The sequence below is a fragment of the Neodiprion virginianus genome, chromosome 5, assembly GCF_021901495.1.
Source record: "Neodiprion virginianus isolate iyNeoVirg1 chromosome 5, iyNeoVirg1.1, whole genome shotgun sequence".
Lineage (NCBI taxonomy): Eukaryota > Metazoa > Arthropoda > Insecta > Hymenoptera > Diprionidae > Neodiprion > Neodiprion virginianus.
The window spans coordinates 4,351,468-4,379,309 of NC_060881.1; the positions used below are offsets into that span (position 1 = coordinate 4,351,468).

Genomic DNA, 27,842 nt, shown 5'->3' on the forward strand with positions numbered 1-27,842 from the left:
GAAAATAGACTATATTTACTATTCGGATATGACGATGAAGACATGTAGAAGTATCTAAAGGTATAAGGTCGTATATAATTCAATCAACACGAAGATAGCGTAATTCAGCTGTTTCTTATTTGCCATTTTCACTACTATAAAGATAAAAGAAGAGAAAAAAAAGGAATGAAAGAAAAAATTTTTTAACACAAAGAAAAAAGAAAAGACTGAAAATATCTCACACATCTTATCTTAATTCGTTAAAAACCAGTCAACATAGTTGTATATTACAAAGATCATTTATACATCTTGACAGCTTATAACGCTATAACTATATACCGTATTTATATACATATATGTATACACATATACATCAATACCAAGTTAAATATCACAATGAGACGGACGTGTTTTCGTGTACAGATTTAATAATAATAACATTTATTATTATTATTATTGTTGTTGATGTTGTTGTTGTCGTTGTTGGTGTTGTTATTATCATTATTATCGTTAATACAATAGTTGTAGCAGCATTGATATCGTCCTTATCATAACTATAATGCAGGTAGCAATTCTTGGTGCTTCTGTGTCGACACAGGATTATAGTGTATGGAGAAAGAGATGAAAATGAATCTCGTTGTCTCGAATAAGTTTGTTGTAACATGAGAATTCAGTAAACATGCGCTTCTTTCTCTTGATTTTTCGACAGCCAGATTTTCTCCTTCGGATATCCGATAAACTTTTTTTCTTACGTCCTCTTCGTCCTTGTCTGTCATTAATTTCTTTTTCACCATGTCTAATCTCCTTAATTTTCTTCTTCTTCTTCTTCTTCTTCTTCTTCTTCTTCTTCTTCTTCTTCTTCTTCATCTTCGCCTTCTTTCCCTCGTTAAGTCTTCATTGCCTCGACGATTATTTACAGATATGGCGCAAGGGTACGTGTACGTATAGATTAGCTGGTATGTAATGCGGTCGGCGATTCTCTCGATTTTTTTTTCTTTTTCTTTCTTTTTTTGTTTTTGTTTTAAATAAAAAAAAAATTATTTTCAAATCGTGCATCACACATGCATGCATGTTTTATAAATGCGGCATGGCACGTGCAACGTAATATATTGTGCTTTTACGCTATCCAACGTCTATTACACATACACACATACATCAAAAGAATGTATATAGGTGCACGCGGCGAGACATTTTTTTATTTTTCTTCATTATTGTTGTTATGTTTTTAAGTATCAAGAAAGCTTCGCGGCGTCAGCTCGTCGTCGGCCAGCCTTAAGGGCCGAGGATTTTCAGAGTTGATTACGCTCCCCTATTTCTTCAAAGAGTAAGAAACGATGAAAGCCTCTGTTCTTCATCTCACGCGGTTTGGTCCCGTTGTATGGTCCCTAGTTTACTTATTAATTTACTTTTGCTAAACTCTGTTTCGTTTTTCTTCTCTCGGTTCTGCGGCGTAGTCGCGTTAATCTTCCCTCCGTGCAGTTATTCACCTAAAAGCAGAGAGGAAAAAAGAAATAACAAGGTTAGAATCAAAAAAACCATACACCACTCGATTGGCAACTTGCCGCGTCTTAATCGCAAGCAAGATTTTCATTGTATAATTATGTGGAGCTTTTTATTCAAGGATGCAAAAATAAAGAATCAGTATCGAACGAACTCATACCTCGCGTATGGCGGAGGCGGCGTTGGTGCAACTTCAGTTACCGAAAGTTCGCCGGATGACGATCTTCCGACTTCCGGCGAACCGGTGAATCCCGCATCACTCGACCTGACGAACTGTCCAGGATTCAGTTTAATCGCATCGTCGTAGCTCGGCGGCGCGTCGGCAACCGCCTCGTAATCCGGAGGCTTCTGCCTGGATCCACCCGCGGGTTCATCGATCGATATAACGTGAATTGGATCGTCGATCTGCAAAGGGGGGAGGAGAAAAAATAAAAACAATTAAATTATCGTCACCACACTTCAATTATCGTTACAATACGAAGATGCTACATTGAAAAACAGGCCTATGCAAACGACCAGTCAAGTGAAACTTCAACTCGCTCCTTTTAGGTTAGGTACAATTTTGAATAACGTTATCTTAATCATACCGCGGGTATATCGAGACGAGGAAAACTCCGTGCCTGGTCATCGAGTATTTTCCTTGTGACGCTGAGTCTACACGGACTTAAAAAACCGATAAAGAATAACCTTTATAATTAAATACGGCGCAAGATGGCGTCCAGCTCCGACATGGTGGATAATCGTCTGCTGCCATGCAACCCGCGCGACATCTGATGACTCGGTATAGAACGCAAGGAATTGATCTGTAATCGCATCGTTTTACACGAGATTGAAGTTAGTAACGTTATCGTAAAAAAACATTGGGGAAAAAAATCACTACTTTCTAATTTTTACATTGACTTTGACGGAACCAAGATTTCAAAATATGAGTACATTTTGTTTAATTAAGGTTTACTGAATTTCAAACAATTCCAAAATCACCAAGTTTAACAACTTTTCCTCACCATGAATCGTTACGATAACGTTCCCAACTTCAAAGTGGTCGTTTCACGTGAAAAACAGTTGAATGTATACAGCGTTGGATATGCCTAACCACGACTTCCAAGTGAACAACCTGCGCGGCTGCACAATCCTCATTTATATCTATATCCACCTACAACGTTATATTCATCGAGTCGGAGGACCGAGTTTACCGTATAACCAACTGCGTAGACACGAGTTTGACCCACGCGGATCGATCGCGTAGTACATGTTTCAACGTTTCCGGTGTGTTTCGACCCTCGACGCGTGGTATTTCAAAGGCACTTTTTTTTCACCTTCGTAAATCTCTGAATTAAGCGCCAATCAGAAATTGAAAGTGAAAGAGAAACGTTTCGATTATGTACGTATTTTTCAAATTGTTAAACCTGATTCGTGCAATTTTCTTCAAATCGAAAAAGATATTCACGCATTTCGTGTAATTTATAAGCGATTTGAATTGGAATTTATTCGTCCAAGCGAACGGTTCAGACTCCATGTTATATACATCACATCGATTTTCTTCTCAAACAAACCTACATTATTACACCTGTATACACGTAAAATGTTCCGTGTGCTATATCGGTCCGACCTGCAAGCGTGTTCTAAAAATTCTTTCTCATGCTGCGCGATGATCACGAAAAGTAATATCGCAGAGAACTATTTAGCGCTCGTTTCTCTCTTTCTCTCTGTTTTCACACGGCTCCGAACGTCTTACTCACGTACGGTTTATAAGAATCCGACATACAACCTCTCGCGATAATTTATTCCAAAATTCCTTAGCTCGAAAATTTGTTATTCTCACCAAATGATAATTTCTGCCAATTCGTGAATTTACACAGCTGCGAAAACAGCACGATATCGAGTTGTTGCGGAAAGAAAGTCGTCGAGAAAAAAAGATTGTCGATTGCGCATATATACGTATATACTAGACAACCCCTAAAAAGTTGCGGAGATCGTAAGAACGATCCTGTTAAAAAATGAGCGTTTCACGATTCTTTGCGAATTCAGATCGCGCTCATTTAATTTTCTAACTATCCTGATCAGATTGAAGTTTATAACTTTATTGTGTTGATGCATTTTTCGCAAAACTCGTTATTCGGGACTTTTATAATACGTAATCTGAACTTAATTAAGCAAACAGCATACATGCGGCATCGAATGACTCAGACTTTATAAATTCAACGCCTCAATTTATCCCCAAGCAGGAAAATGGTAATTTTTATATCGACATTGACGTTGCCAACTTCAGCCTTGTGAAATTTGGTCGACGTAACATGCTGGTAAACAAGGAAAATTTCATCCTAGGTATACCTGGGCAGTTATGGGATGATTCGAGTGCATCGTTGACACGTGCGGCCTCGTAGTTGGAGGGGCGTGAAGCCAGCAACACATTGCTGCGCATATAAGGAGAGCTCCGGCGACGATACAGGCCACTCCGATATATCTGACCGGCTCCACGTAGTTCTCGGCTAGACCCAACCAGTTGATCAGAGCCCCGACGCACAGCAGGACCATCCCGTAGCGATAGGGACGCTGGGAGCGCCGGGATTCCTCCAGAGACATGGCTACGGACAAAAACAAACGAGCAAACAATTAATCACACGTCATTTTCAAAAGCTAAAACAAATATCGTACAATTTCTTCAAATTACATGTGTCGATTATCCCAATGGAAATACAAGATCATATACATATATATATATATAATATATTTGAGAATAAAATTGTGTTTACATAACGTGAGCACGATTTACGAGGTTTTCCACGCGTGTTTTCCGTACGCAAAGTGCTCGTTTCTACGACGGTAGAGCGAGTCTGCGATTGCGCATGCGCGTTGTACTGAAAAGTCCAGTTTCAAGTCATGGGAGTTGGAAAGTGGTCTTTTCCGCACTGCGCGCATGCGCGGTCGCGAAAAAAATCTGACATTACGCCACCCCAACCTCAATTCAATTCGTGCTTGGTGAAAGAACTCGTGACATACTCTTGTTGTATAAAGAATCGTGCGCAACAAGGAAGCATCGGTCTTTTACCCTATCGTATTTGCAATATTTGTCTTCGGCTCACCTACGACTCATATTGCAAGTTTACGCTCGGTCCGAAAAGATCGAGTTTCCCTCCTCATTACATAACATACTATTGTATCACACGTGCGTGAAAAGTGGAACTTTTCGTTGCATTTTAGCGGGTCGAAAGTAGCCAATTTCATTGTCAGTATCGTGAATATAGATTCGCGCATGCGCAGTTCTACAGTTGCTTCACTCTCGTCCCTAGGGAGAAGAAATTGTTCGACCGTGTGCCGTAAAACTAACACCCTACGCAAGGCCCCAAAACTTTTCATCCACTTGTTAGAAAAACTATATATCGTGTGTGATTCGGGCCCAAAAGTTTGCGATCGCATCTTTCGTCCCTTGTCAAACAATATACCAATTAATACACGTTCAACTCACAGATCCAAAATTCATTCGCCGTATAGTCATAATCAGCCGAATTCGCGATCATTGACAACAGTGTATTTTATCTGCGTACGCAAAGTAGTTGTTTACCACATGACAGCGAGTTACGACAATGTGATAGATACGCAAGAGAATGTTAAAGAAATCGCGAAGCGGCAGCAGATCAACGCGAGATCATCGGCTCGTGTTAACTGACTGAATGCGAGCTCTTACGAGTGATCCAAATTCATTTCGTAGTTGACGTTGCCGGTAAGGTTGTGATAATACCGGCAGCAGCGGATCGCTTCGAGTCTGCGAGACCCCGATCATAAATTCATCCAAATGATATATGCGTGTGTGTATATATACATATAATATACATGAACGAAGGTCTATTAAAAACACCTACGATTACATACCTACGTTAATTAAGACAAGCACGAACAGTAAATTGAGGGGTAAGTTTTTAGCATCGGATAGTAACAGCGACATCGTAATTGTTACGCAGTCGTGAAAAATTGAACTTGAATTGTGCGCAGCAAAATTTTGACACACGGAGAACGCGCATTGTTGCTGTAAACCCGCAACTAGAGTAATAAGGAATACGATACCGACTCATAACCGGCGTCTGGATCGTTCAGGTTCATTGAACGAGTGCAAACGCCGCGCCGGGCAAACAAGTCTGCAACGCAGGATGCGCACCTTTAATGTACACAGATGCATACATGCACGCATTATACATATACGATAATATATAATAACCCATCATCTATACCCGCCTGTAAGAGAGGCAATTTTATTTGCCTGGCGATAATCTTAGTCTTATTTTTTAGTAATTATTGATGTTATCGTACATCTTATATTATGTATAATAACGCGTACAGGTGTATAGGTGTGTATAATTATTGCCGAACGTATAAATTTATTATTATGATTCTTAAAATATCAGCACCTGCGCGATCGTTAATTTTACGATATTATAATACAAGGCAAATTTAAATTACTTAATAAACACAACTTTTGCGGCCGCAGAAAAAGAAGATCGATTATTACCCAGATCTCTCTAATTTTAAGTGGAATCATACGTTACCTACTTTGTTTCTGTTCTAATTTATATAGTTAAACGTTTATTTCGAACGCAAGTTCGACAACATCTAACAATATATACACACGGCAAATACACGTGTCTAAGAATTTTTTCCACCGCATAACGCGATGGAATTTTCTTGTTATCTATCTATATAATATACTGTAATTTCACACCTGTAGATGTAAAATTAATCAGTTTATTATTGAATTGTTCATTTATAGCTACGCGATATAATTAGGTCGTTAATAACACGGTATTATGTATACATATGATGCGTTCTATAGATGTATTTAATCTAGATTATAAAGTATTATACACGTCCAGCCTTTGAGTAATCTTTTCACATGAATTTAGAACTTGTTTAAATTACGTATCATTCTTCAGAGAGGAAAAGAGTATACGATAGGTTGCGGATACGTAACTGAATATTTTTCATAGATCTTCTTCTATCTTTTCGTTTTACTTCAGAATCATTTCGTTTCAAATTAGTCAACTGTAATGATACCTCACCTTTTTATCCTATCCCATTATGTCCAGCGTTTCGTTCTTACGCTCATATTATAACGTTTATATACGCTATTTAAACAGATATATTACGTATAACGTAATATACCACGTATATGTGTGTGTGTGTGTATGTGTGTGTGTATATATTGTAATGAGAATCGGAGGCGGAGTTGAAATTTCAAATTTAGAGAAGTTCCGAAAGCGCCGAATTCCGAATATTTTGGTTGCGAAACTTAAAGTAAGGAAATCAAATTTGACGAAACATCAAAGTTTCGAATGATCCAAGATTTTCAGTTCCATGAATTATTGGCCTAGTGAAATTTCACCCATTTGTTTTCGATTTTCGATACTTGTCGTTCGTAATGCTAGTAATTCTGATTTTCGGTTTTTCTAATTTTTTACACCCACTCGTTGAGTAAACTGTACGCTGTGCGAGTATATTTTAAATATCGAAACTTTATTTTACCAAATTTTGCTCCATCGGAACTTTGCTTTTCGTAATCTTGCATATGGGAAGTTTGATCCGTCGCGTTTCCGACCGTTCGAAACTTTGTTGCTTCTTCGAGGTTTGACTTATTTACCTCAAGTTTCGTCGCAAGATAATTCGGATTTAGCCGCTTTCGGAACTTTTCAAGTTCGGTAATTTCAACCCAGCCCCGAGAACGAGTATCTCGCGAATGAATGAGAACCCACCCAACTCTTCGCGTCACGATGTTTGGCCCACTTTCGTTCGTCGTCCACTTTCATTATCGAATCCGTCGCGCCATCGTTTCACAGGTATGTGGTATTGTACCATACATACATACAAATATATCGTAGTCTCTATACTTTGCCGCACACATTTCTCGGCTGATTGTATTACAAGGAAAAGCCCACGGACACATTTGACGTCGTAGGTATAAACCGTTGCGTATTTTTCAAAGAAAATTGAAATGAAAGAACCACAAGGAAGAGAAAACAGGATGTAGCGGGAAACTGGTGTTTTTGTAAAAATTAATTTTCTTTTCTCATACATTCCTTTTAAATCCTTGAAATAATTTATTATATATAAAGCCTAATATTCTAAAAGGTTTTACTGTAAATAGTTTCACCTTAAACATTCTTTAATTAAATGCCCGATTTTATTAGATGCCTACGACATATATATATATATATATGTGTGTTGTTTATTTAATATTATTTGGATAAAAAATGGTTGTTTTGACACACGTGTAGTTATGGACTTTTTTTTATACTTGTGTCTAAACGACGTAATGAGCGTAGCTTGTATAAATAGGTAAATGAGTGAGAAAAAACAAATTAGATAAGCGTGTGTCGAATGAGGTGTGTATACCGGGAGAATCTCTTGAAACTTGCAAAGTTGCGTACTAATAATTTTTTGTTCCCTGTAACGTTTCGTTAAATTGAACGTTGCTGCCAACTTCAGTCTCGTGCCATCTCCATTATCAATTTTCTACAGGTTTTTATAATTTTTCTCGCATCAGTATCGCTGCCCTTTACACTTAAAACTGATTCCGAACAGTTTCTGATCCTTGTAAGAGGTCGCTGACACGATTACGGGTATATAAAATTTCTATAATACCTATACACGATGATCGTATCGTAGCTTTTTTCTTTCTACATGTAATTAATATAAGGTAATAAAGACGACTATAATCGCACTATCTATATATACCACGTATATGTATATCGATTAACAACAGATAATTGTATTTATTGTGCACGATAATGGGATCAACTTACAAACTGACCTTTTTTTTTCTCTCTTTTTTTCTAATCTCTTTTCAATACGAATAATGAGATAATTTAGTACGATATTCTACTTATTATTACTATTATTATAATAGGTATAGCGAGTAGAGCTTCCGAATGATTTTGACCTTACGCGAAAAATAACGTAAATATATCTTTTCGAAACGGTGTCGTTATAAAAAAAAAAAAAAAAAAAATATGGGAACATTCGTCACGTGCGGTGTTATATTTATAAAATGTGGTACACGTATAACCCGTCTGCGCATAGATTGCGAAGCGATTGTTCGCGATTGCACCGCGCTGCATTTTCACTGGATATATAATACGCATACCTACGGATCGGTCGTGATTTTTGCATGCATCGTACATGCATCGGCAGCAGCAGCAGCAGCAGCAGCAGCAAAGATAAATGTATATTTATACGGTACGCGACACAATACGTGTGTTTTAACGCGAAACGTGCGTCGCATGTGCCTCAGGTATGATATCTGAAAGTCACGGGAGACTTGCAACTCTTCCGTTCTACGCAATACATCACAAAGTGCAGTTTTATCGCAACGGTTCTTTGTCTTCTTCTTATTCTTCTTCTGCTCGTGTCTATTTTTTTCATTTTTATTTATTTATTTATTCATTTTTTTTTCATTTTTATTATCGTTCTCTTTTTTGCATTTTATCTTCGTTGTTGAACATACGTCACGTTTTCGCAATCGCGTTGCGCTTCATCGAGTATTATTTATCAGACGATCAATTCTACATTTACACGTGTATCTGGAATTCCGTGGGAATCCGACAAACGTCCGAACAGCCTCACCGTTTTTGATACTGTTGAGAAAAAAAATTCTGAAACTTATCGTCCCAGCTCTGAAACGGTGCCTGGATTTTTTCTTTCCGATTTTTTATTCATCCGCTCGATTGTTTATAAATGTTTAAAGTGATTTTGAAAAAGAAACTTCTCGGGTCATGTTTACTCGTAGGCGTACACTGAGAGAAATTTTTATTTCCGGTCACCCGCTCGGTTCTCGACTATTTTCATTTTTTACCAAAATCGAAAAATTTAGCTTGGATAATTAATATGCTAATATCTTGTTTCAATCACATCTGCATAATAATAATCCGGACATTTTAATGAGACGAGTGTAACGAGTCTGAATTACTACAATTTTTACGGGTAGAAAGAATGGATCGAAAAAAATAAATACCGTCGAGGTGGGAAAGAATCCGCGGGATTTAAAGAAGGAATAAAAAATTAAAATAAAAATAAATAAAAAAAAAAAAAAAAAAAATAATGTACAACACACCGAGGAATCAAGTGCCGCCTTTTGTCAATTGAAACTAGTTCAGCCGAGTAATGACTCGTTCTTATTATCCTGCACATGTGAATACCTATACAATGTGTAACATAATAGATACATTTAATATCGGTACGAATCATTTCTTTGCACAATAAAGTATTACTGCAGCAGACGTCCGGTTTGTAACGATACATGCATATTACATCGCATTTAGACGTCGAGTCTCTTAACAGAAATGTGATTTTTTTTTCTCTTTTCCCTTCGCAATTATCGCACTCAGACACTCGAGCAGTGGATTAACAACGTTGCAGAAAAAAAAAAAAAAAAAAAAAAAAACTGCACAAAAAGCACCGTTCGCAACGTTCCGAGTTATTATTATTAATCACGATACTGCTCGTATACCAAACGCATATATGTATAGTGTATAGGCATATTCATAAACCGCACTGTGTTTCAAGTAAACATTATTTTAGATAATCGATCGAGGATCGCATAAAGATCAAAACTGACGCGTAAAGGTGTATAATAATTATGTATAAGCAACGGGCGTGCGGAAATGTTAATTAATTATTCACGTAAAATGGTTTCGAGTTGAAGAAAGGATATAACGGCCTTTTATTTATTTATTTTTTTCCTCTTTCTTTTTTATTTTGCCATAATATTTTTTTTTTTTTTTTTTTTTTTAATCGACGTCGAACTAACGACGAAGAAAAAAAGGGAAAGAGCGGTGAGTGAAGTTGAATTGACGGCTAATTATTCTCTATATTATACAAATACGTAATCATAGATAATAATGTCGTTCTTTGCGATCTTATCTTATTTTATGATGTAGTAAAAAATTTCAAATAAGACATACATATATGTATATTTGTTTTTTTTTTACAACTTTTTTCTTTATACGTACTCCGTCAAAAGTTAGTTTTTAGCTTTAAACAAAGCCTCGTAAACTCGGATCTTGGTAGCAAAATAGTAAAAGATGAGTCACGCGGTTTGAATTTTTCAAACACTCTAACCGACATATCCCGAAAACTATGCAAGTCGGAAATTTGCGGTTTTGGCTTAATTTTGTAGATATGTAGGGTGAATTAAAAAAAAAAAATATATATACATATATATGTTATACGTTGCAGAGATTTTTAATCCTCCCGCATATCATAACGATTAAGCCTATGCACGTTGTGCACACGAATTGAGCTTAACATTTATTCAAGCATTATACTATGTATTATTACGAACATCGCCTTGAGCTCGAGGTCCTTTCTTATTGCCGCATGTATCCGTCGCTTCAATCATCATCATCGCGATGGCGAAAGTGAAAATAAACTTTGCTTACGATTAGCGCCAGTAACGCGCGCACACTTTGTATTGTATTTTTAAATAGGTATAATATTTACGTAATTATAATACATATAACCAGAGACAGAGAGAGAGAGAGAGAGAGAGAGAGAGATATAAATGTAATATAAATTGCAGAATTATATGATAAAGATTTTAACTTTATATATATATATATTAGGGTGGTCGTTAAAAATTAAAATCTTTGCGGCGCCCGAAAAAATCCTTCCTTCTGATGAGAAACTACGGGGAAAATTTTGCTTTTGCGATTTAAACAAAAATAACACGTGCCGACGGCCAATTGAAGTTAATTTTTCGATAAAATTATGGTTTTTTTTTTAATTTGTCTCAGTAGTTAAGTTTGGGTAAAAATCATCAAAAACGGCTTTCAGAAAATTAAATTCTCTACAAAATTTTCAGCAGTGATTTTGATAATAAATTAGAATTTATAAATTTGATATTGAGATTATTGCGATGGATATGAACGTTATCAGAAACTTAAAGGAACATTTTTATAGAGAATTTAATTTTCTATTAGCCGTATTTAATGATTTTTACCTAAACTTTAATACTGTGACGAATTTAAAAAAAAACTATAATTTGATCGAAAAATTAACTTCAACTGGCGGTCGGCACGTGTTATTTTTGTTTAAATCGCAAAAGCAAAATTTTTCCCGTAGTTTCTCATCAGAAGGAAGGATTTTTTCGGGCGCCGCAAAGATTTTAATTTTTAACGACCACCCTAATATATATGGAAACACACACGCGCGTATATAATACATGCGGAAAAAAGAAGGAAATTAAAATACCGTTTACCGCGATTGAGTTTTCCTCACAATGATAATTACGTCCTTGCGGTTTATTAATTACAACGCGCGTATCATCGCGTTTGCTGACCCATTTGTCTGCTGCACCGAAACGCGTGTAATAAAAATACGGAGAAAGAAAGTTGTAGTTTAAAAATAAAACAAGGGATTAGCGTTTTCTGTCGACGACGTCATTATTTCGCAAAATTGCACAACACTTATTACACTGAACCTGAGTAAAATAAAAAGGCAACGACAAATTACGAGATTGTAAATCAGGAATAATAATCGTTTGTTTGTTTATATTTATTTTTTCTTTTTCTTTTTTCGCCGAGTCCCTTATTCAAACACGCGGTGTGTAAATTGTTAATCGGTAGCAACATTTGCAATGGAAATTACGTTCTAATCGGTGAGAAAAGTAATTAATTCTTCAGGCTAATCAATCGTGATTACCAAACAAATGTACTTCGAACTTTGCTCATCCAACTTGCACGCGCGCGTATTTTAAAAACTGATGTATAATTAACGGATTTGAGTTTTTTGTTTTTTTTTTCAACCCTCCGAGTCATAGTGGTAAATATTTTTGGCACCTATTTTATATCAATTTTTTTTGTACATTTAGAGATTTACTGTTACTGATTATTGTTGGAAAAAAATTAATTGTGAAAAATCGTAACAATTGAACAAATAATTCATTTCCGAGAAAGTTACCCCTCTACGCGTACACATGTTATACATAAATTACAAGTTTTTGGCCTCGCTGATTACGAATTTGAAATCGAATTTCAAAAATTCAACACGGCGGATCCAATATGGCCGACAATTACTTAAAACTCGATCGAATCCGAAGAAAAAACTCTGTCCAGGACTTTTTGGGGTCGCTGATAACGAATCTGATATTGAAAATTCAATATGGCGAGTCCAATCAGCGACCCCCGAAAACCCCTACATAGAGTTTTTCCACGATATTCAATGAAATTTCAAGTTTTCGTCCGTCATATCGGATCCACCATCTTCAATTTTCAAAATCTGATTTCATATTCGTGATCAGCGATCCGAAAAATCACAAAACGTGTGACTCAAAGGGGTTACATTTCGATTGTAAATTGTCACCGAGTACTAATCTTTTTTTTTCATAATGTTCAATTATTTCGTGGAGAAAAAAAAAATAAAAAAAAAAGCAATCTCTCAAGATTCGTTACTGCAACTTCTTTGTTCGTTTTTTTTTTTACTTTCATCTTTTCTTGTATTATGCACACAGTCATACGTATCAAAAGTTGATAAAACTTTGTTTTACAAGCGTTTTAAACGACCGTCGTTTAGGGTGCGCGTCAAATGTCAATACTGTCGAAAGAGATTCGAAAAAAAATCGGAATCTCGAGTGTATAATTACCAACGATTTCGGTTTGTTCGTAATTTATCTCTCTCATTGTACACGCAATTTGCAAGCTTAAATTTATACACGCCAGGGACGATAATTATACGTTGAGGCTTGTCATAAAAATATCCAACATACGTGCGTATGTACGCACGTATGCAATAATAAACGACGGTTGCGCGATTAACGTTTCAGGTTTATCCGATCTCCGGCGAATCATGATCCGCGGATTACCAAGTCAGCTGTAAATTATATCTCACCTTCGCTAGATGCACGGAAAAATGCAGCCGGCACAGCCTCCGTTTTGCTCGAGTCTTTTAATATAGGTATTATGATTTACATACAAGGTACATACGCATATTATTATAATTCATGTACGATATTATACTGCACTGGAAATTGTTATTATTATAGCTTAGCAATTCTCACATGCCAGATTTAAAAATAGGATTTTCACATCTATACGGTATAAATAATATGCATAGTTATTAATCACCGCCATACGTGAATCATTATCAGCTCCGCTTTGTATTAATCATTTCGCACGCTTTCTCGGGGTAAATTGTTATATAATAAAGTTATTATGCCGCAACATATTTTTTTTTTGTTGTATATATGTCGTGGAAGAAAGAAAAGAGAAATTTATACCGTAATTTCAAGTGCTAAAATTTACTATACCGGGACAATCTCTCGAAACTTGAAAATCAAACGCGCATGCGCGAGTTTTCAGCTGTCAAACTATTTCTGCCGGCGATGCGGTTGATACGAATTTTCGAGGTTAGAATCTCAAATAATCGAGGCAGTGACTCGGAAAGGTTTGGGAAGCATTTTTTATCGGGTCGGAAAGTCGATTCTTCAAAGAACGGTGGGAATTTAATGCTTAAGCTCTTTGAAAATTCAAACGTAGACATTTTTCTTAGGTTGGCCGGCCTGCGTCGCAGACAAGAATATCGCTGCTGGAAAATTTCGCCGACCAATGAGATTTAATTATTCGGCGCATGCGCGGCTGATTTTCAACTTTCAAGAGATCGTCCCGGTGTCTTACATATTATACGATCAGAGTTTTTAGGTACATATGCAGATACCTTCATTTGCGTACGCAATGTAATATCAAAACGAATGTTTGCTTTGCTATAGCCTGTAACTACAATGTAACATACACATTGTATGCACGTAATTATCATAAACGGCATCATCGCGGCATAATATATCTTTTGACAAGCGTGATGCCGAAATTGTAAAGATAACTTCGTCCCCCTTTTCAATTCACGTCGCAATTTCCTAAAACCTCGGAATTACGACGAGTCGTGCGGTTGTATTATACATATATCCACGTATATATGCGCAAAATTACGTCATCCGAGTTTAAATTATAACGGTATCGTATTAACAAAAGCTTAAAAGTTGAACGTCGATTCAGACGTGAAAAAAAAAAAATAATAAAGAAACGAAAAAAAAAAAATCGAGACACCGAAAGAGAAAAGAAGGGGGAAAAAAATAATAGAATATTTAAAACTCACTAATTACCCGCACACTCTCTCTGTCTGCTGTCAAGTGTTTGTATTGCCACCCAGACAGATAATGAACTTGGCCTTTCGTTAAAGATCGCATTCGTGGCACGGTTTAATGTTATAATTATTATTATTACTATAATAATTATCATTATTGTACGGCACCAATTTATCTAGCTAAAGGTAACATTCCTACGCGTATGCAAACACCACCAGAGACTCGAATCGTCTCTTATCGTAGGTAGATTTTACCTTTTTCGTGTTATACGTTACCCACTTGCACATCACCTGACACACAAGCCTTAATTATTACACTTCTCGTAGTTAATTATTAACAACCATTTTGTACGCAACAATATCGTGCGGTCATATTTATGCGTGGGTAATTGTCCATATATATATACATATATACATATACATGAGTATATTGTAATTCTACATGCAGTAGTTTACATAAATTATACACATATATGTATACGTATAATAATTGATACGTGAAAACGAGCATAGCGTGTGATATCGTCGCTAAAAATACCTGTGAACGATTTCTTTCCCTCCAATTATTTATTTCTTCATTCTTTTTTTTTTTTCTTTTTTCTATCTTCGATCAACGTATCCTGCACATAGGTACGTATATTACATTTAAATCCTTCTCGGTTATGTTATTACATTTGTTACGTATTATTTTACGTGTACTTACACCTATGCAAATACAGCGCCGTTTCACGGTCAAGACTAATCGTTCGTTATTTTTTTTTTTTTGTTTTTTCGCAACCGTGATGCTAATAACCGGCGCCTTCAACATTTTACCGGTTAATAAATGCCATATATATCATCGTCTGCATTAATTTCGAATTTTTTAAATACATAACAATGATAATAATAAAAATAATAATTGTTATCATCACGTTAAGTTACACAATTTTTAACTGTTATTTTGATACAAACGTTTGGTTTTTTTTTTTTTCCCCCATCAACGGCAATCTTCGCGACATTAATTGTGATCATAAAAATTTATTGTATAATATACAGTGATAACGGAGTATAATCAGCTAGCATGTATATGTGTGTATATTCGCGGCAGCATAAAATTGAGGCCAGAGAATATATCTGAGCGGAGACAATCGCCATATATTTTTAGGTACCTGTGCAAACAACATCGCGATTCGCGATTCACGCCGGTGCTCTACATTTTTCATCCAGCCGGACAGATTCAAGTTTATACCGAGTATTAAATAAATCGTTACACGGTGACGTGAGCGTGTGTAATTCTCGCATGAATGCACGTTAGAACATATATTATGTACGTTTTGCACGGTATTTATGAAAAGAGAATTAAAATTAAAACCCTAAGTTTTGCAGCTACGCAGAGTGGCTGATATTCAAAATTTGTATCGTATGTAATTAAATATATGTATATATGTATATATACGCTGAAGGTTGAAAAGCGTTTTTCAAAATTTACTTTCGAATTCATTGATATTTGATTAAACTCGAATAATGAAGAATTTACGATTATACGCGAGCGTGAATAACATATAAAGTTTGAGTTTCTGGTATGAAAACAGTTGTTGCAATGCAGTTTTATTACGGATTTGGATATATTTTATTCTTTCAATGTACCGTAAGATAATCGTTATTGCGTGCAAGTTTCGTATCATCGATTCTTGGTCGTTTATTCATTTGTCCCTTTGTTCGTTTGTTTGTTTGTTATTTTTCATCAGCTCAACTTCCCCGTTAAATTGAAAGGGAGAGAAAAGAATTGATTGTTTCTTTTCGTTAAACGTTACGATACTGCTCCGCATCTGTATATAATATTGTAGAAAAGCTAATATTTCTTTTTCTGCAACTGACGGATCGTTGAAATTATAAACTATACGCGCACAATCATCCGCACAGGTATGGCTGGCGTAATTATCTGAAGAAAAAAAGAACTCGAGTGGAGAGAAGAATTTCGAATGGAGAAAAGAGACGATGAAAAAAATAAATAAATAAATAAATGAAACTTTACTAGTCCTTACTTTAATAACTATGTACTTTTATGTGTAATTTTGGTTCCTATCACTTTGTTAAGCAGTACAGACAATAAGTAATAATTTTTTTTTTATTTTCATAATGTTCATTTTCTATACTAGATGTACTTCTGGTTCTATGTACAGATGCTTCTGCATCTCTATAGAATTTTTTTTGTACCAGAAATAAAAAAAAAAATAAATAAATAAATAAATAAAGCTTACAAGGAAGAAGAAAGATAGAGTTGAGGCAAACGGAAACTATGCAAAGTTGTTACGTACACACGCGTACGTTCACAGAGGCATATATCCCGTGTATACATACGGTATGTAACGACAATAATACATTATTGATCTGTAAAAGCGACTGACGTGCGGCCGCTTCTCCTGCAGCGCTAAATTGTGATTACGAGTTTCGATCGAGGCCTCGTCGACGTCGGGAGGAAGCAGAAGAAGAAGAAGAAGAAGAAGAAGAAGAAGAAGAAGAAGAAGAAGAAGAAGAAGAAGAAGAAGAAGAAGAGGAAGAAGGCGAGTCATTTCAGCCAATAAAATCGAATAACGAACACCGTGCACATCGGTATGTACAATGGCATATATAAATACGTGCATACGAGTTACGTCATACGTATAACCCAATAAATATACTTTTTTACACCATACTATACCGCACACGTGTATCGTACATACGACACGCGTTCACGCGTGAATAAGTCGCGCCAATATCACTTTGTGTGGGAAGTTTGTTCCATTTCAGCACGCGTATCAGATTGATACAGGTAAAGCGACATTTTTCACAACCGATTAGTCGACTTGACCTTAGAAATAACCGATAATAACAATAATAATTACAAATTATACGCTCGGTGTGTGTTATATCAAATTACCGCAACGCGTATCAAATCGCGCGTAAAATTAATCCAATTTAAATCATCTGATCAAATAAATTAATAATAATTTCGCAACATCGTTTTTCCTTTCCGTCGTTTTTTTTTTTTACCCCTTCTCTCTCTCTCTTTCTCTTCTCACTTCATCTTTTTCTCCGCCTTCTCACAAATCTTAAAAATTTTTATACATATATATATATACACTGTACACAATACACATACTTTTATTTAAATACGTATATTATAGGTACATACCTGGCGTAATATATATATATATATATTCATAGTTATATAACGGTTTGTACACAATTTGAAAAAAAAAAAGAAAAGAAAAAAGACACGTACCAAACCAGGAAGTGAGGCGGAAAAAAAGAAAAAGGAGAAGAGGCGATAGGAATATAATCGTTTTTGGATGACTAAAACCGTACAGTTAGATGGCTGGGTATGTGTGCGTGTGTGTGTGTAAAATGAGAACCACGTATAATTAAATGCAGAGTGTTAGGGCGGATCGACTACGGTGAACGAAAAACAAGACCGCGAAAATTTTCAAGTTTAATAATCACACGCGTATACTAAATACACATACATATACATATATATATATATATATATCGACTTGCAATTTAATTTTACGACTACACACGCAGCTCTCTCTGCACGCCCGGGGTTCACGGCTGAACGTCAGCCTTTTCTGTAACCTGTGTGTCGGGAGTACCTTACATATATCTTACAAGTACCTTACATATATATATATCATATATTTATATATCATACGAACAGATATAGTCAATATACCTATTAATAGACCTCTCAAGCATACGTGTACGAATTGCATACGTGTTCATTTTTCCTTACTCACGTCGCCGTACACCTGTATCGATGTCTTTCCTCTTTTCTATATATATATATTTTTTTATTTTTATTTTTAATTTTGCTTAATACGAACATACAGACAGACATATCACACGTCCGTGTATTAATTAACACGCAGGATCGATCTGGCAAAGAATATTACGTACAGAAATCGTAATAAATACGGAATACGTACACGCTATTATTCAAACGCAATTTTTTATTTACAATTTCTAGATATTTAACAATAATAATAATAATAATAATAGTAGTGTAAATTATGTAAGTAGGTAGGGATCACGTACAATCACGTATCTTCGATAACTAGTTGGATTTCAACGATATCACGTGAAAATGATCGCGCGGTCTTTTCCGATAAGCTGCGAAATTATGTGCGAAATTTCAAAAATAATAACAATAATAATAACAATAATAACAATAATAATAATAATTTCTCATTATTTCGCCATGACAAATAACGAGGGACGGGGGAATAAAGATGGAGAATCAAAGATAAAGAGCGAAAGAAATGAAAGGAATAATAATTCGAATGATAAGTTATTATACGTTTGTATGCAAAAATCATGCGAACTTTTCCTTGTTACTGTTATCATCGCATCGTGCGTATGTATTTGGCAAACATTGTGATTTCGTTCGGTTCGAGAGCGATTTTTGGGCAACGGTATCAATCTGTACGTGTAAATAACACAAGACACAGTATATCTTGTATTATGAATTGATTAATTAATCAATTATTAAACACACGAGAATTAGGTTAATCTCGTCCCGTTGTTATCATACATGTATATATATATATATATATATATATATATACATATTTATATTTGCGATTACTGAAAAGGAAACATGAAAAAAAAAAAAAAAAGTCTCACGCGGAAGTTGAAAAAATAGAGATAATGGTTCGAATATTTATGTGATCGATTAGGTACGAAATGTGGAATAAAAAATAGATGCCGAGGATAAAACGACGAGGATATCGAAGTTGGAGTGTGACTTTTTAGTAACGGGGAACATTAGGGAAGAACATCCTCGTCGCTCTACATTTTCCTTATTTTTACAATGTCTTTGCACGAACCGGTATCTCGGAATACGAGCCCGACAACGAGTCTCTTTTTTTCTTCCTTTATCACGGTTGCTTACCGAATTTCAAACAATTCCAATATCGCGAAATAACGGTTTCTTTTCCACAGTCCGAATCGTTGCGATAACGTAAATTAACTTCAACGCGATGGAAAATGAGTGGAACCGGTTGAAGTTCGGTACGCTACTCGCCTGGTTTTTTTTTTTTTTTTTTTTTTTTTTTTTTTAAAGTAGGTAATGTGTAAAAAAAAAAAAAACAAGAACAAGTAAGAAAGAAATTACGGAGGAAGAGCAAAAGATTGCGGTAAATTCGTAATGATCCTTGATTCTGGCCGTAAATAATAATAATAATAATAAATATAATTCACCGTGCCTGTCTTCGAGTCTTTTCTTGTCAAGCGTTGTGATCTCATTCGCACAGAGCCTCGAGACATTCACTATTTCACAATTTAAAATAGGAATAAGGTACGGTCGGGTATAATCTCTCTGTCCTTAAAGACTGCGCCGCGTAATGCTTAGCGAATTGGAAAATATGTGTATAATATATATATATATATATATAATGTATAAGTATAATGCTAGGCCTATAAGCCGGATGCCCGTGAACTCGATATTTATATTCAAAATTCAACGGGGACTCGCTTGTTTACACATGTATACACAATTTCTTTCGCAATATATTTTGGAAAAACGATAGGAAAAGAAATAAAAAAAAAATTAACATAAACACTGAGAAAGATTTCAATTTGTTACGGTAACTAGAAAAATTCGGTAAAACAGGTATCGTTGCAAAACTAAACTAAAACTAAACGGAACTAAGGATTTCTCTCGTTGAAGATAACCGGAATTGACGATATGAAGTTACCCCTTATTTCACGTTACGGATGCATTGGCTCGCTGAAATTCCCACCCACTTTGATCTATCTTTGTTTCGGATTATCCGTATTTTTCGTTTTGAATTCTCGTCGTTCATATTTTTTCCACCGATTCGTTGATTACGAGTATATTTCTATATTCGGAACTTGACTTGTCGCGACCAGAATTTTCCCAACACCGCATTTCGGAACTTTGATCCTTCGTATCTCTCCGACCATTCCGAAAACACTGTCGTTTCTTCAAACTTCTTCGACTTCTTTGCTTCAACTTTCCCGACTTTCGGAACATTTCAAATTCTTAACATCAACCCCCCGCCCCTTCCGACAAATCATCATCGTCACACGTACGTAATAATCAAGGTAACAACCGATCAACAAAATTCCTTCGCGAATTTCAACGCGGTAAAACGAAAAAAAAACAAAAAAACAAAAAAAAAATCATCGCTCTTACCGAACAAACCTTATAAATTGGTAGACATTAATTACAACCGACAATCCGAACGAAATAACGAATTTGTAACTGCACGCTTGATCGGTGTCGTAAAACTTTACGTATATCGCATGTGCGTGTGTGTGTGTGTGTTTTTTATAATAATAATAATAATGATAATAAAACAAGGTGTTCAATTTTCCTCCTCATCCGCCCGACAGCCAGGTAGCTTAATTTGGCTCCACTTGACTAATCAGCGTAACGAATTACTACGTAATTTGAGAAAGGAATGAGAAAACTACGGCTGTCCGAGAGATCGTCGTCGATAATTCCGAGCAGCGAAGCGTTCGTGCTAGGCGAACAAAAGATACATGCCGAGAGATTCATGGATTTTTACCTGGACTGAACGTTGCGCTCGGATCCGTCAGTTTGGCTGTATTTTAAACACTGCACGCTCCTCCGTTTCTCCTCCTCCTCCTCCTCCACCACCCTCACTGCCCTTGATGAATAAACTTTCCAAAATTGTCTACTTCCCACTTCGTGTCTCTCGAGAGCACTCGCCGAGCAAAACTACCAACAAAACTGTTATATCCAAGACCTCCGATGCTTGTATATTATTTATCACAGCGCACTCTTACGATTGTTGTTCAGGTATATACATCGATAAAGCAAAAGTTAATAAAAAGTACAATTCTACAACGAACTTGAAGATCGAAAGTTAGAAATTTCTTGCCGAATTATCGTTTCTTATTTCTTACTTGTTATCAATATTATTATTATTATTATTATTATTATTATTACACGACGAAAATTCGTTGGATCAATCTTCACGCGGAGGCAGTCGAGGCGCGATCTTCTTTCCAACAACAGTTTCTACAAAATATTCTTTCCAACGCGATTAATCCGGTTGTATTTTTATTGTTATTTTTATTTTTATTGTTATTTTTTTTTTTCATTCCTTACATCACGTTCCCCGTATCCTTAGCCACCGAGAGATTTTCAACCAATTACGGCAAATGCCTGCATCGTGCCGTTTACGTTACGCATGTGACACGCTTCGAGTCCGAGGGGGTTGCGTCTCGAGAGATCTCTGTACGCGTGTATTTAAAATCGTTCGTCAAGACGACGACACAGCGGCTCCGATCCGTTTGGCGGACTCCGCGCGACTGAATCAGAAATCCGCTCGGGCGGCATTCAAACACCCAAGAATCGGTTCTTGGCCGTCTGTACGCGCGTATAGGTTTACACACACACACGCGCACGCGCATTAAACTTACACGGACCCGTGTATACAGATATATTTACAAACAGCCTCGTCTCGTCTCGTTTCGTCCTCGCAATCTCCCGGCAACCCGTCGACTTTGCCGCCTCTGTTATTCCAGTCTTGTATTATACATGTATCTATTACCTGTATTATATATATACATATACATACATATATATATTTATACGTATTAAACAGCGTCGGGTAATTAATAAGAATTTCAAATTATTCCCAATCGGTGAATAAAAAAAAATACACTCGCTGCACGCCGATGCATCGTTATACATATACGTATAATTGTAATTTATTGCTAATTTATGATAATTCGCAACGCATGTACAAAATTCACCGTATTATATGTATACAATGTATGAAAGTATACACGTTACATTATAGAAAAAGTTTAATAACCGTTAGGTGTACCAGAAAAAGAAATAAACGAAGCTGAAAAAAAAATTGTGCAAATTGTGTAATAATAAGAATAATAGTAATAATAATGGTAGTAACGCTTTTCGGAAACGCCGAGTACCTACAAGCATTGTGTAACGCAAGTTCATGTCGTTATCTCGATTCGACCGATAATTGTGGAAAAGTCGTTGACTCAATGCCGGGAGGATTGTTGTACGTAGAAACATACGTGTCTGTACTATAATTTGTTATTGAAAGATATAAATTCGAAATGACCAATTGTTCGAATTTATATCTTTCAACAATTATATTCTCGTAATTAACGATATGCATGACCGCATATCAATTATTAGACGGTTTGTCCGTCTTGTTTCACTTCCTAACGGAAGCAAGAATCGAAAATGTAAACATTCTCCGTCTACATACATTCTTACATGTATACATTGCTTGAAGAGAAGAATAAATTCGTAATTAGAAATAATTTGTTATATCTGTGTGCTCGTAGAGTGGTGAGAGGAGGCGGAGCGATTTGTAAAATTATCGTTAAACAAATGCATCGCAATTGTTTGCTTGATTTGTCACGGGTCTTAACGATGAATCAGAGATTCTCTAAAATTGATTATTGTATTGTTTGTAGTGATGAATTTTCGGGGAAAGCTGATGAGTGAGCATTTGATTAAACGCTCAAGTAATTTTCGAACTTCCCTAATTCTTACAATTAATCTTGAGGTCTCGCGTCAACGTGGATGACGCAATCGGTTGAGAGCGACTCGCGTGATATGATAAATGATAATTGCTTGGTTAAGTGAGAACGATTATGCGGAAAGAGTCGCGAGTTCGATGAAGGGAAGCGGTATGTATAACTTTCCTCGTATATCGAGCCGGAATCGAAATCCGTAAAAGCATTTTGTCATTTCGCGAATTGAGGAAATCTTCATTTCTTCGTTGTAACGGTTCGCGTAATTTTCGAATTATACTACGAAATGTGGCACAAGTATCTACAACTGTTCGGTGTATATATTCGTTATGGTTAACAATTTTTTTTTTTTCTTTGATCAAACAAGGCCTTAACGTTAATTTATTTTTTCACCAATAGAATAAATCGTACGGTACGAATGACCGAAATCAAAGAGACTTGTAGAAACAAACATATCCACTAGATTTTCTATTCTTCTGAGTATCGAATCCGTCAAATCTACGTCATCCTTGTTTTATTTGGGATCGACTAATTAGTTCATACGAAATTGAATGACTTGCATTTATACTTCTGTAACAATTTGTGTATGATTAAGACGAAACGGAAATTCCACGCATCCTTAACTAAACACTTGCTAAACATACAAGGAAAATACTCGAATCCATGCACTAAACGGTAAAATATAGCTATAAATTATTTTTTTATATTCTCTTATCCTCGAAACTCTGCGTACTTGGATAATAAACCAAATTATTCCTCAAACCCGCGATACTTTATAAGCTAAAGAATACAATTGTTTCTAGAATACAACAATATACCGTCTCCCCCTTGTCGTTATGCCTATAAAACAATAACTGGATTTATTCGACGTTTGTTTGGAAATCGTTATTGCAACTCGCCTTGTTATTTCTCATTCTTCGTCATTCGACATTGCCAATCATCGCCAATATATATGGGTACTACATATACTCGGCAAGGTCATGTTTGCCCATTACAATTTACAGAGAGGAGAACTACGTCCCTCCACACGACAAATTGTTCTAAACAGACCTTCCATTCCGTCATTGTAACGTACATGATATTTGTAAAAGAAAAGGATATTACGCATATCGTACACTATACAAGCAAACGTTAAATGTATTTAAATCCCCCCCGCCAAATTTTATCATAATATATTCCTTCCTAACCGCGTGTTTATTTCGGTCGTAATTAAAGCACCTGCCTAGAATTCTACCACCTGATGGAATTATCGTTCTACCCGAAACTTATATTTCTCTCTCTCTCTCTCTCTCTCTCTCTATATATATATACACAGTATTCGTACAATGGTCGCAATCTCGCTATAATATTCTTCAAGGTTAATATTTTCGCGGCGCGAATTGAACAGCCGCGCGACAATCGCGCAATAATTATCCTTCTCGCACGCAAACACGTGCGCAATATGCCGCATATATAATAATTGCACCCTGGGCCTACGTAAAAAACAATCCATGTGTGATACGCATGTAGGCAAAGACTGCGTAGGTGGGTGTATAGACATTATATATATAAATAATATACGTATAAGTATATATATATGTATAATATATTTACGATCGGGTCTAAATTGCCGTTGCATACATTCGGTACGTGTGTGTACGTACAATAGAATATAATGAAAGAAGAAACGTCGACGGAGCTTGATATCCTCCACGGAGAACAGGAGTTGTTAATGTGCTAAACCACCTCCGCAGTCGCGCGCGTTTCCGCATTCAAACCCGAGGCTCGCGACCTTCGATCGAGATCGGCAAAAGCGACTCTGAAGTAACGCTCGTTTATAAGTATAATATAAAAATACTTGCAACAATAAAGTCGAATACAAACGTTGCGGGGGCATATCAATAATTAATCACGAGCTTAAAATATAGTGCAAAAAAATCGGAAAGAAAATGCGGATCGATTTTTTTTTCTTTTTTTTTTTCAAGTCTCCTGCCTGCATTCGAGATCGGGTTTAACCGCTGTGATTCATTTATAATTATATGCCTACAGATCATTCGTGAAAGAGAACCGGTCGAATTTCGCATTTTGTAACAGCGTAAGGAAATTTGTGTGTGTGTGCGTGTATCTTGTATACATATACGCTTTTCGACGGTCAAGGTTTAAGTTTATATGTTAAAGGAAGGGGGGAACAAAGGTGCGACTTTGTGGGCCACAATCTCCGCATACGTATATGCGTACAAGCCTGCACACTGTGAAACACTAAAAACATCGATCAATGGATCCGTCGGTGCGGGAATAGTATACATGTAAGTAATAATTTATTAACCCTTAAGTGAGACGGTGCATGACTAAAGCAGTCGCAGCTTTTTACGTCAAAATTTTCAGGCCTCCGCTACTAATTTTACCTACTGTAAGGCCAAAAGATAAATTGTCGGACAAAAATATACTAGTGTGAGTACGGCAGTTCGATAATGCCAGCGGTCATCGGTCGGTCGGCAAGTTTGATGCATATATTTGCAGGATAGGATAGTTTAGCGTTTAATCTAGTTCCTAATTCAGGCTAAGGTATTACTTTCTATATTTTCAATTTCTATACAGACTTTCTTTTACCAACGTAATAGGAATCATATACCTATCTATCTATCTGTCTATCTATCTATCTACCTATCTATCTTATGTCTATCTATCGATCTATCTATCTATTTCATGTGTTTTATGCGCTGCACCAGACTTCGCACTGACAATGAGAGGAGTTTCTGGTTGTGTGCAGTTTATAGTATAAAGTCCCTAATTGTTATTTCATGCATTGCCACAGCAGAAAATGTGCATGTATAACTTGTTGTCACGACGTATGGTATGTTACAGTAATTGCCGTAAAAAAGAAAAAATAAGAAATTTTTCTCAGTTCCCTCGAAACGAAAACGGTCTTTTTTTCTTTTTATTCATATTTTTCCTTTCTTCGCCTCCTCACGCCCCAGACATTTTTAACGAAACTATCAAATCATCGTATATTTTTCATACGACGACCCACTTGCGTTCTGTCACCTCGCGCTCGCTTATCGATCACGTGCCACCAATCCTACACATGTGGCTATACATATCTACCATTACATTATACTCGCTTGCAAAACGCCGTAAGTATTATACACGTAGTTTATATTTAACGAGAAAATTTCGTTTTAATTTTACCATTGCTATTGGATATTGTAGTGAGACGCTAAGTTGCTATACAATTTGTATAATTATGATACAGGTGTAATAAATATATCATCGTAGTAAAGGTGCGAATAAACGCGAGAATCGCTGCAACTGCATGGGAGCTCATCTATTTCTTGTCTTTGTAAAACAAAAAAAATGTAACTATTCAAATATTTCAAATATCCGAGTGAAACAAAAATCTGCAGGCTCTCGAAATTAAAGTGCCCGCATCCTTTGGATGCGAATTTTTAGCCGTTTGTTCCCGTTTTCGCAATCAGACACCCACGTGTAATATCCATCCACCCGAGGCTATCGGTTTTAAAAGCTTTTGCGATATATTGTTTGCCGTTTAATAGCTTTACACTCGCCGCCGGAAACAAGAGGCAAGGAACCGGCAGCGAAAATGCAGCCTTGTCGTGTCATCGCGCTCCGTGGACAAAAGACGACCGCGGTTTGAAAAATGGATTTAAACGGCACGCGTTCGAATAGCTGTCGTTATTCAAATTGCCACTTCTTCCCTGCGTTATTTGCCGCCGCCTGAACGATTCACAAAGTAGTGAGGTGCCCGTTCGTCCTTCTAAACGTGAATATTCAAGATTGAGACATCGTAAACATATAACGCAATTTCCAACTATGTTTCAGACGAATTGATGTCCGCGGCGTGAGAATTTCCACAACATGGCGCCGGGATGATCTTGTCGTTGAATTTTTTTGAGACGACCGCATTCGACGAAATCCGATGGCAAAAATTCAAATATGTATGGAACCGAGGACTTTGAACTCCGCAGAGAATTTATACATCGATAATTCCTCGAGCTTAATCCCTAATCTCGGTTATCCAAAATTGACTGATTGACTATCTCCGGTATCACTAGGTATTTTCACCGGTGACAACTTTCGGCTTACATCGATGATCGATCAATGAATGTGCTGTATTCAAGGAAACGAAAGCGTGCGAACATTTCACATGATATATATGCAAAAGAGAAAAGTCTAAGAACAAAAGAAAGTGCATCGATAATGAAGCAATTAGATGTGAAATTAATAAATTAGTCACCCCGAGTATGCCTGAGCGATGCATCGGCGATTCCCGTGCCGTTCACGTGCATCATTCCTCCTCCTTTATAGCGTCGATTATACAAGAACTACGCGACGTCTCCTCAGTAATATTCGAAATATTTCCGAAAACTGTACAACAAGAAGCAAAGTGTTTTTCATTTATAAACCGGTCGTGACTCAATCAAACTCCGCGTTGCATATTACACAAGGCCAACGATTACTGAATACCCACACCGATCGTCTTCGAATAAAGCAGAGGAACACGGACTGGGATGTAAGAGACAGATTGGTAAATGGGGGGGGGGTATAAAGAGTTCGGTTTGGCACGCGATAACAGGTTGTAAACGGTCCCCGCGGTGGGCACAAGTGCGAAATCGTTCCGATGTCTTTGCTAATTAGGTCTTAGCACCCCGCTAACAACTCGGGCAGTTATACTTGGGGCGATAAAACTGCGACCTCTAGCCGCCTCGGCTTAGGCCACG

The 27,842-nt window shown here is 36.5% G+C and overlaps 1 protein-coding gene across 3 annotated transcripts; it reads right to left on the reverse strand.

Annotated features, from left to right (window-relative positions):
* Positions 1-459: 459 nt before the first annotated feature.
* On the reverse strand, positions 460-27,815 carry LOC124305934 (uncharacterized). Of its 3 annotated transcripts, none has more exons than XM_046765962.1 (4): positions 27,359-27,815; positions 3,811-4,064; positions 1,640-1,884; positions 460-1,466 (listed from the first exon to the last, which is right to left on the reverse strand). In XM_046765962.1, the coding sequence occupies exons 1-4, from the start codon at positions 27,411-27,413 to the stop codon at positions 1,463-1,465; spliced, it is 558 nt and encodes a 185-aa protein (XP_046621918.1). In that variant the 5' UTR covers positions 27,414-27,815; the 3' UTR covers positions 460-1,462. The 3 variants fall into 3 exon arrangements, with proteins under 3 accessions (XP_046621918.1, XP_046621920.1, XP_046621919.1); XM_046765964.1 differs by lacking the exon at positions 27,359-27,815 and adding an exon at positions 21,153-21,919; XM_046765963.1 differs by lacking the exon at positions 27,359-27,815 and adding an exon at positions 4,946-5,102.
* Between the last annotated feature and the right edge of the window lie 27 nt (positions 27,816-27,842).

Coding starts and splice junctions, on each gene's coding strand:
- LOC124305934 (XM_046765962.1), bottom strand. CDS start 27,413: ATGATGCACGTGAACGGCACGGGAATCGCCGATGCATCGCTCAGGCAT. Junction 4,065..27,358: donor ATCGCTCAGGCATACTCGGG/GTGACTAATTTA, acceptor TTTTGTCCGTAG/CCATGTCTCTGGAGGAATCC. Junction 1,885..3,810: donor ATCATCCCATAACTGCCCAG/GTATACCTAGGA, acceptor CCCCCTTTGCAG/ATCGACGATCCAATTCACGT.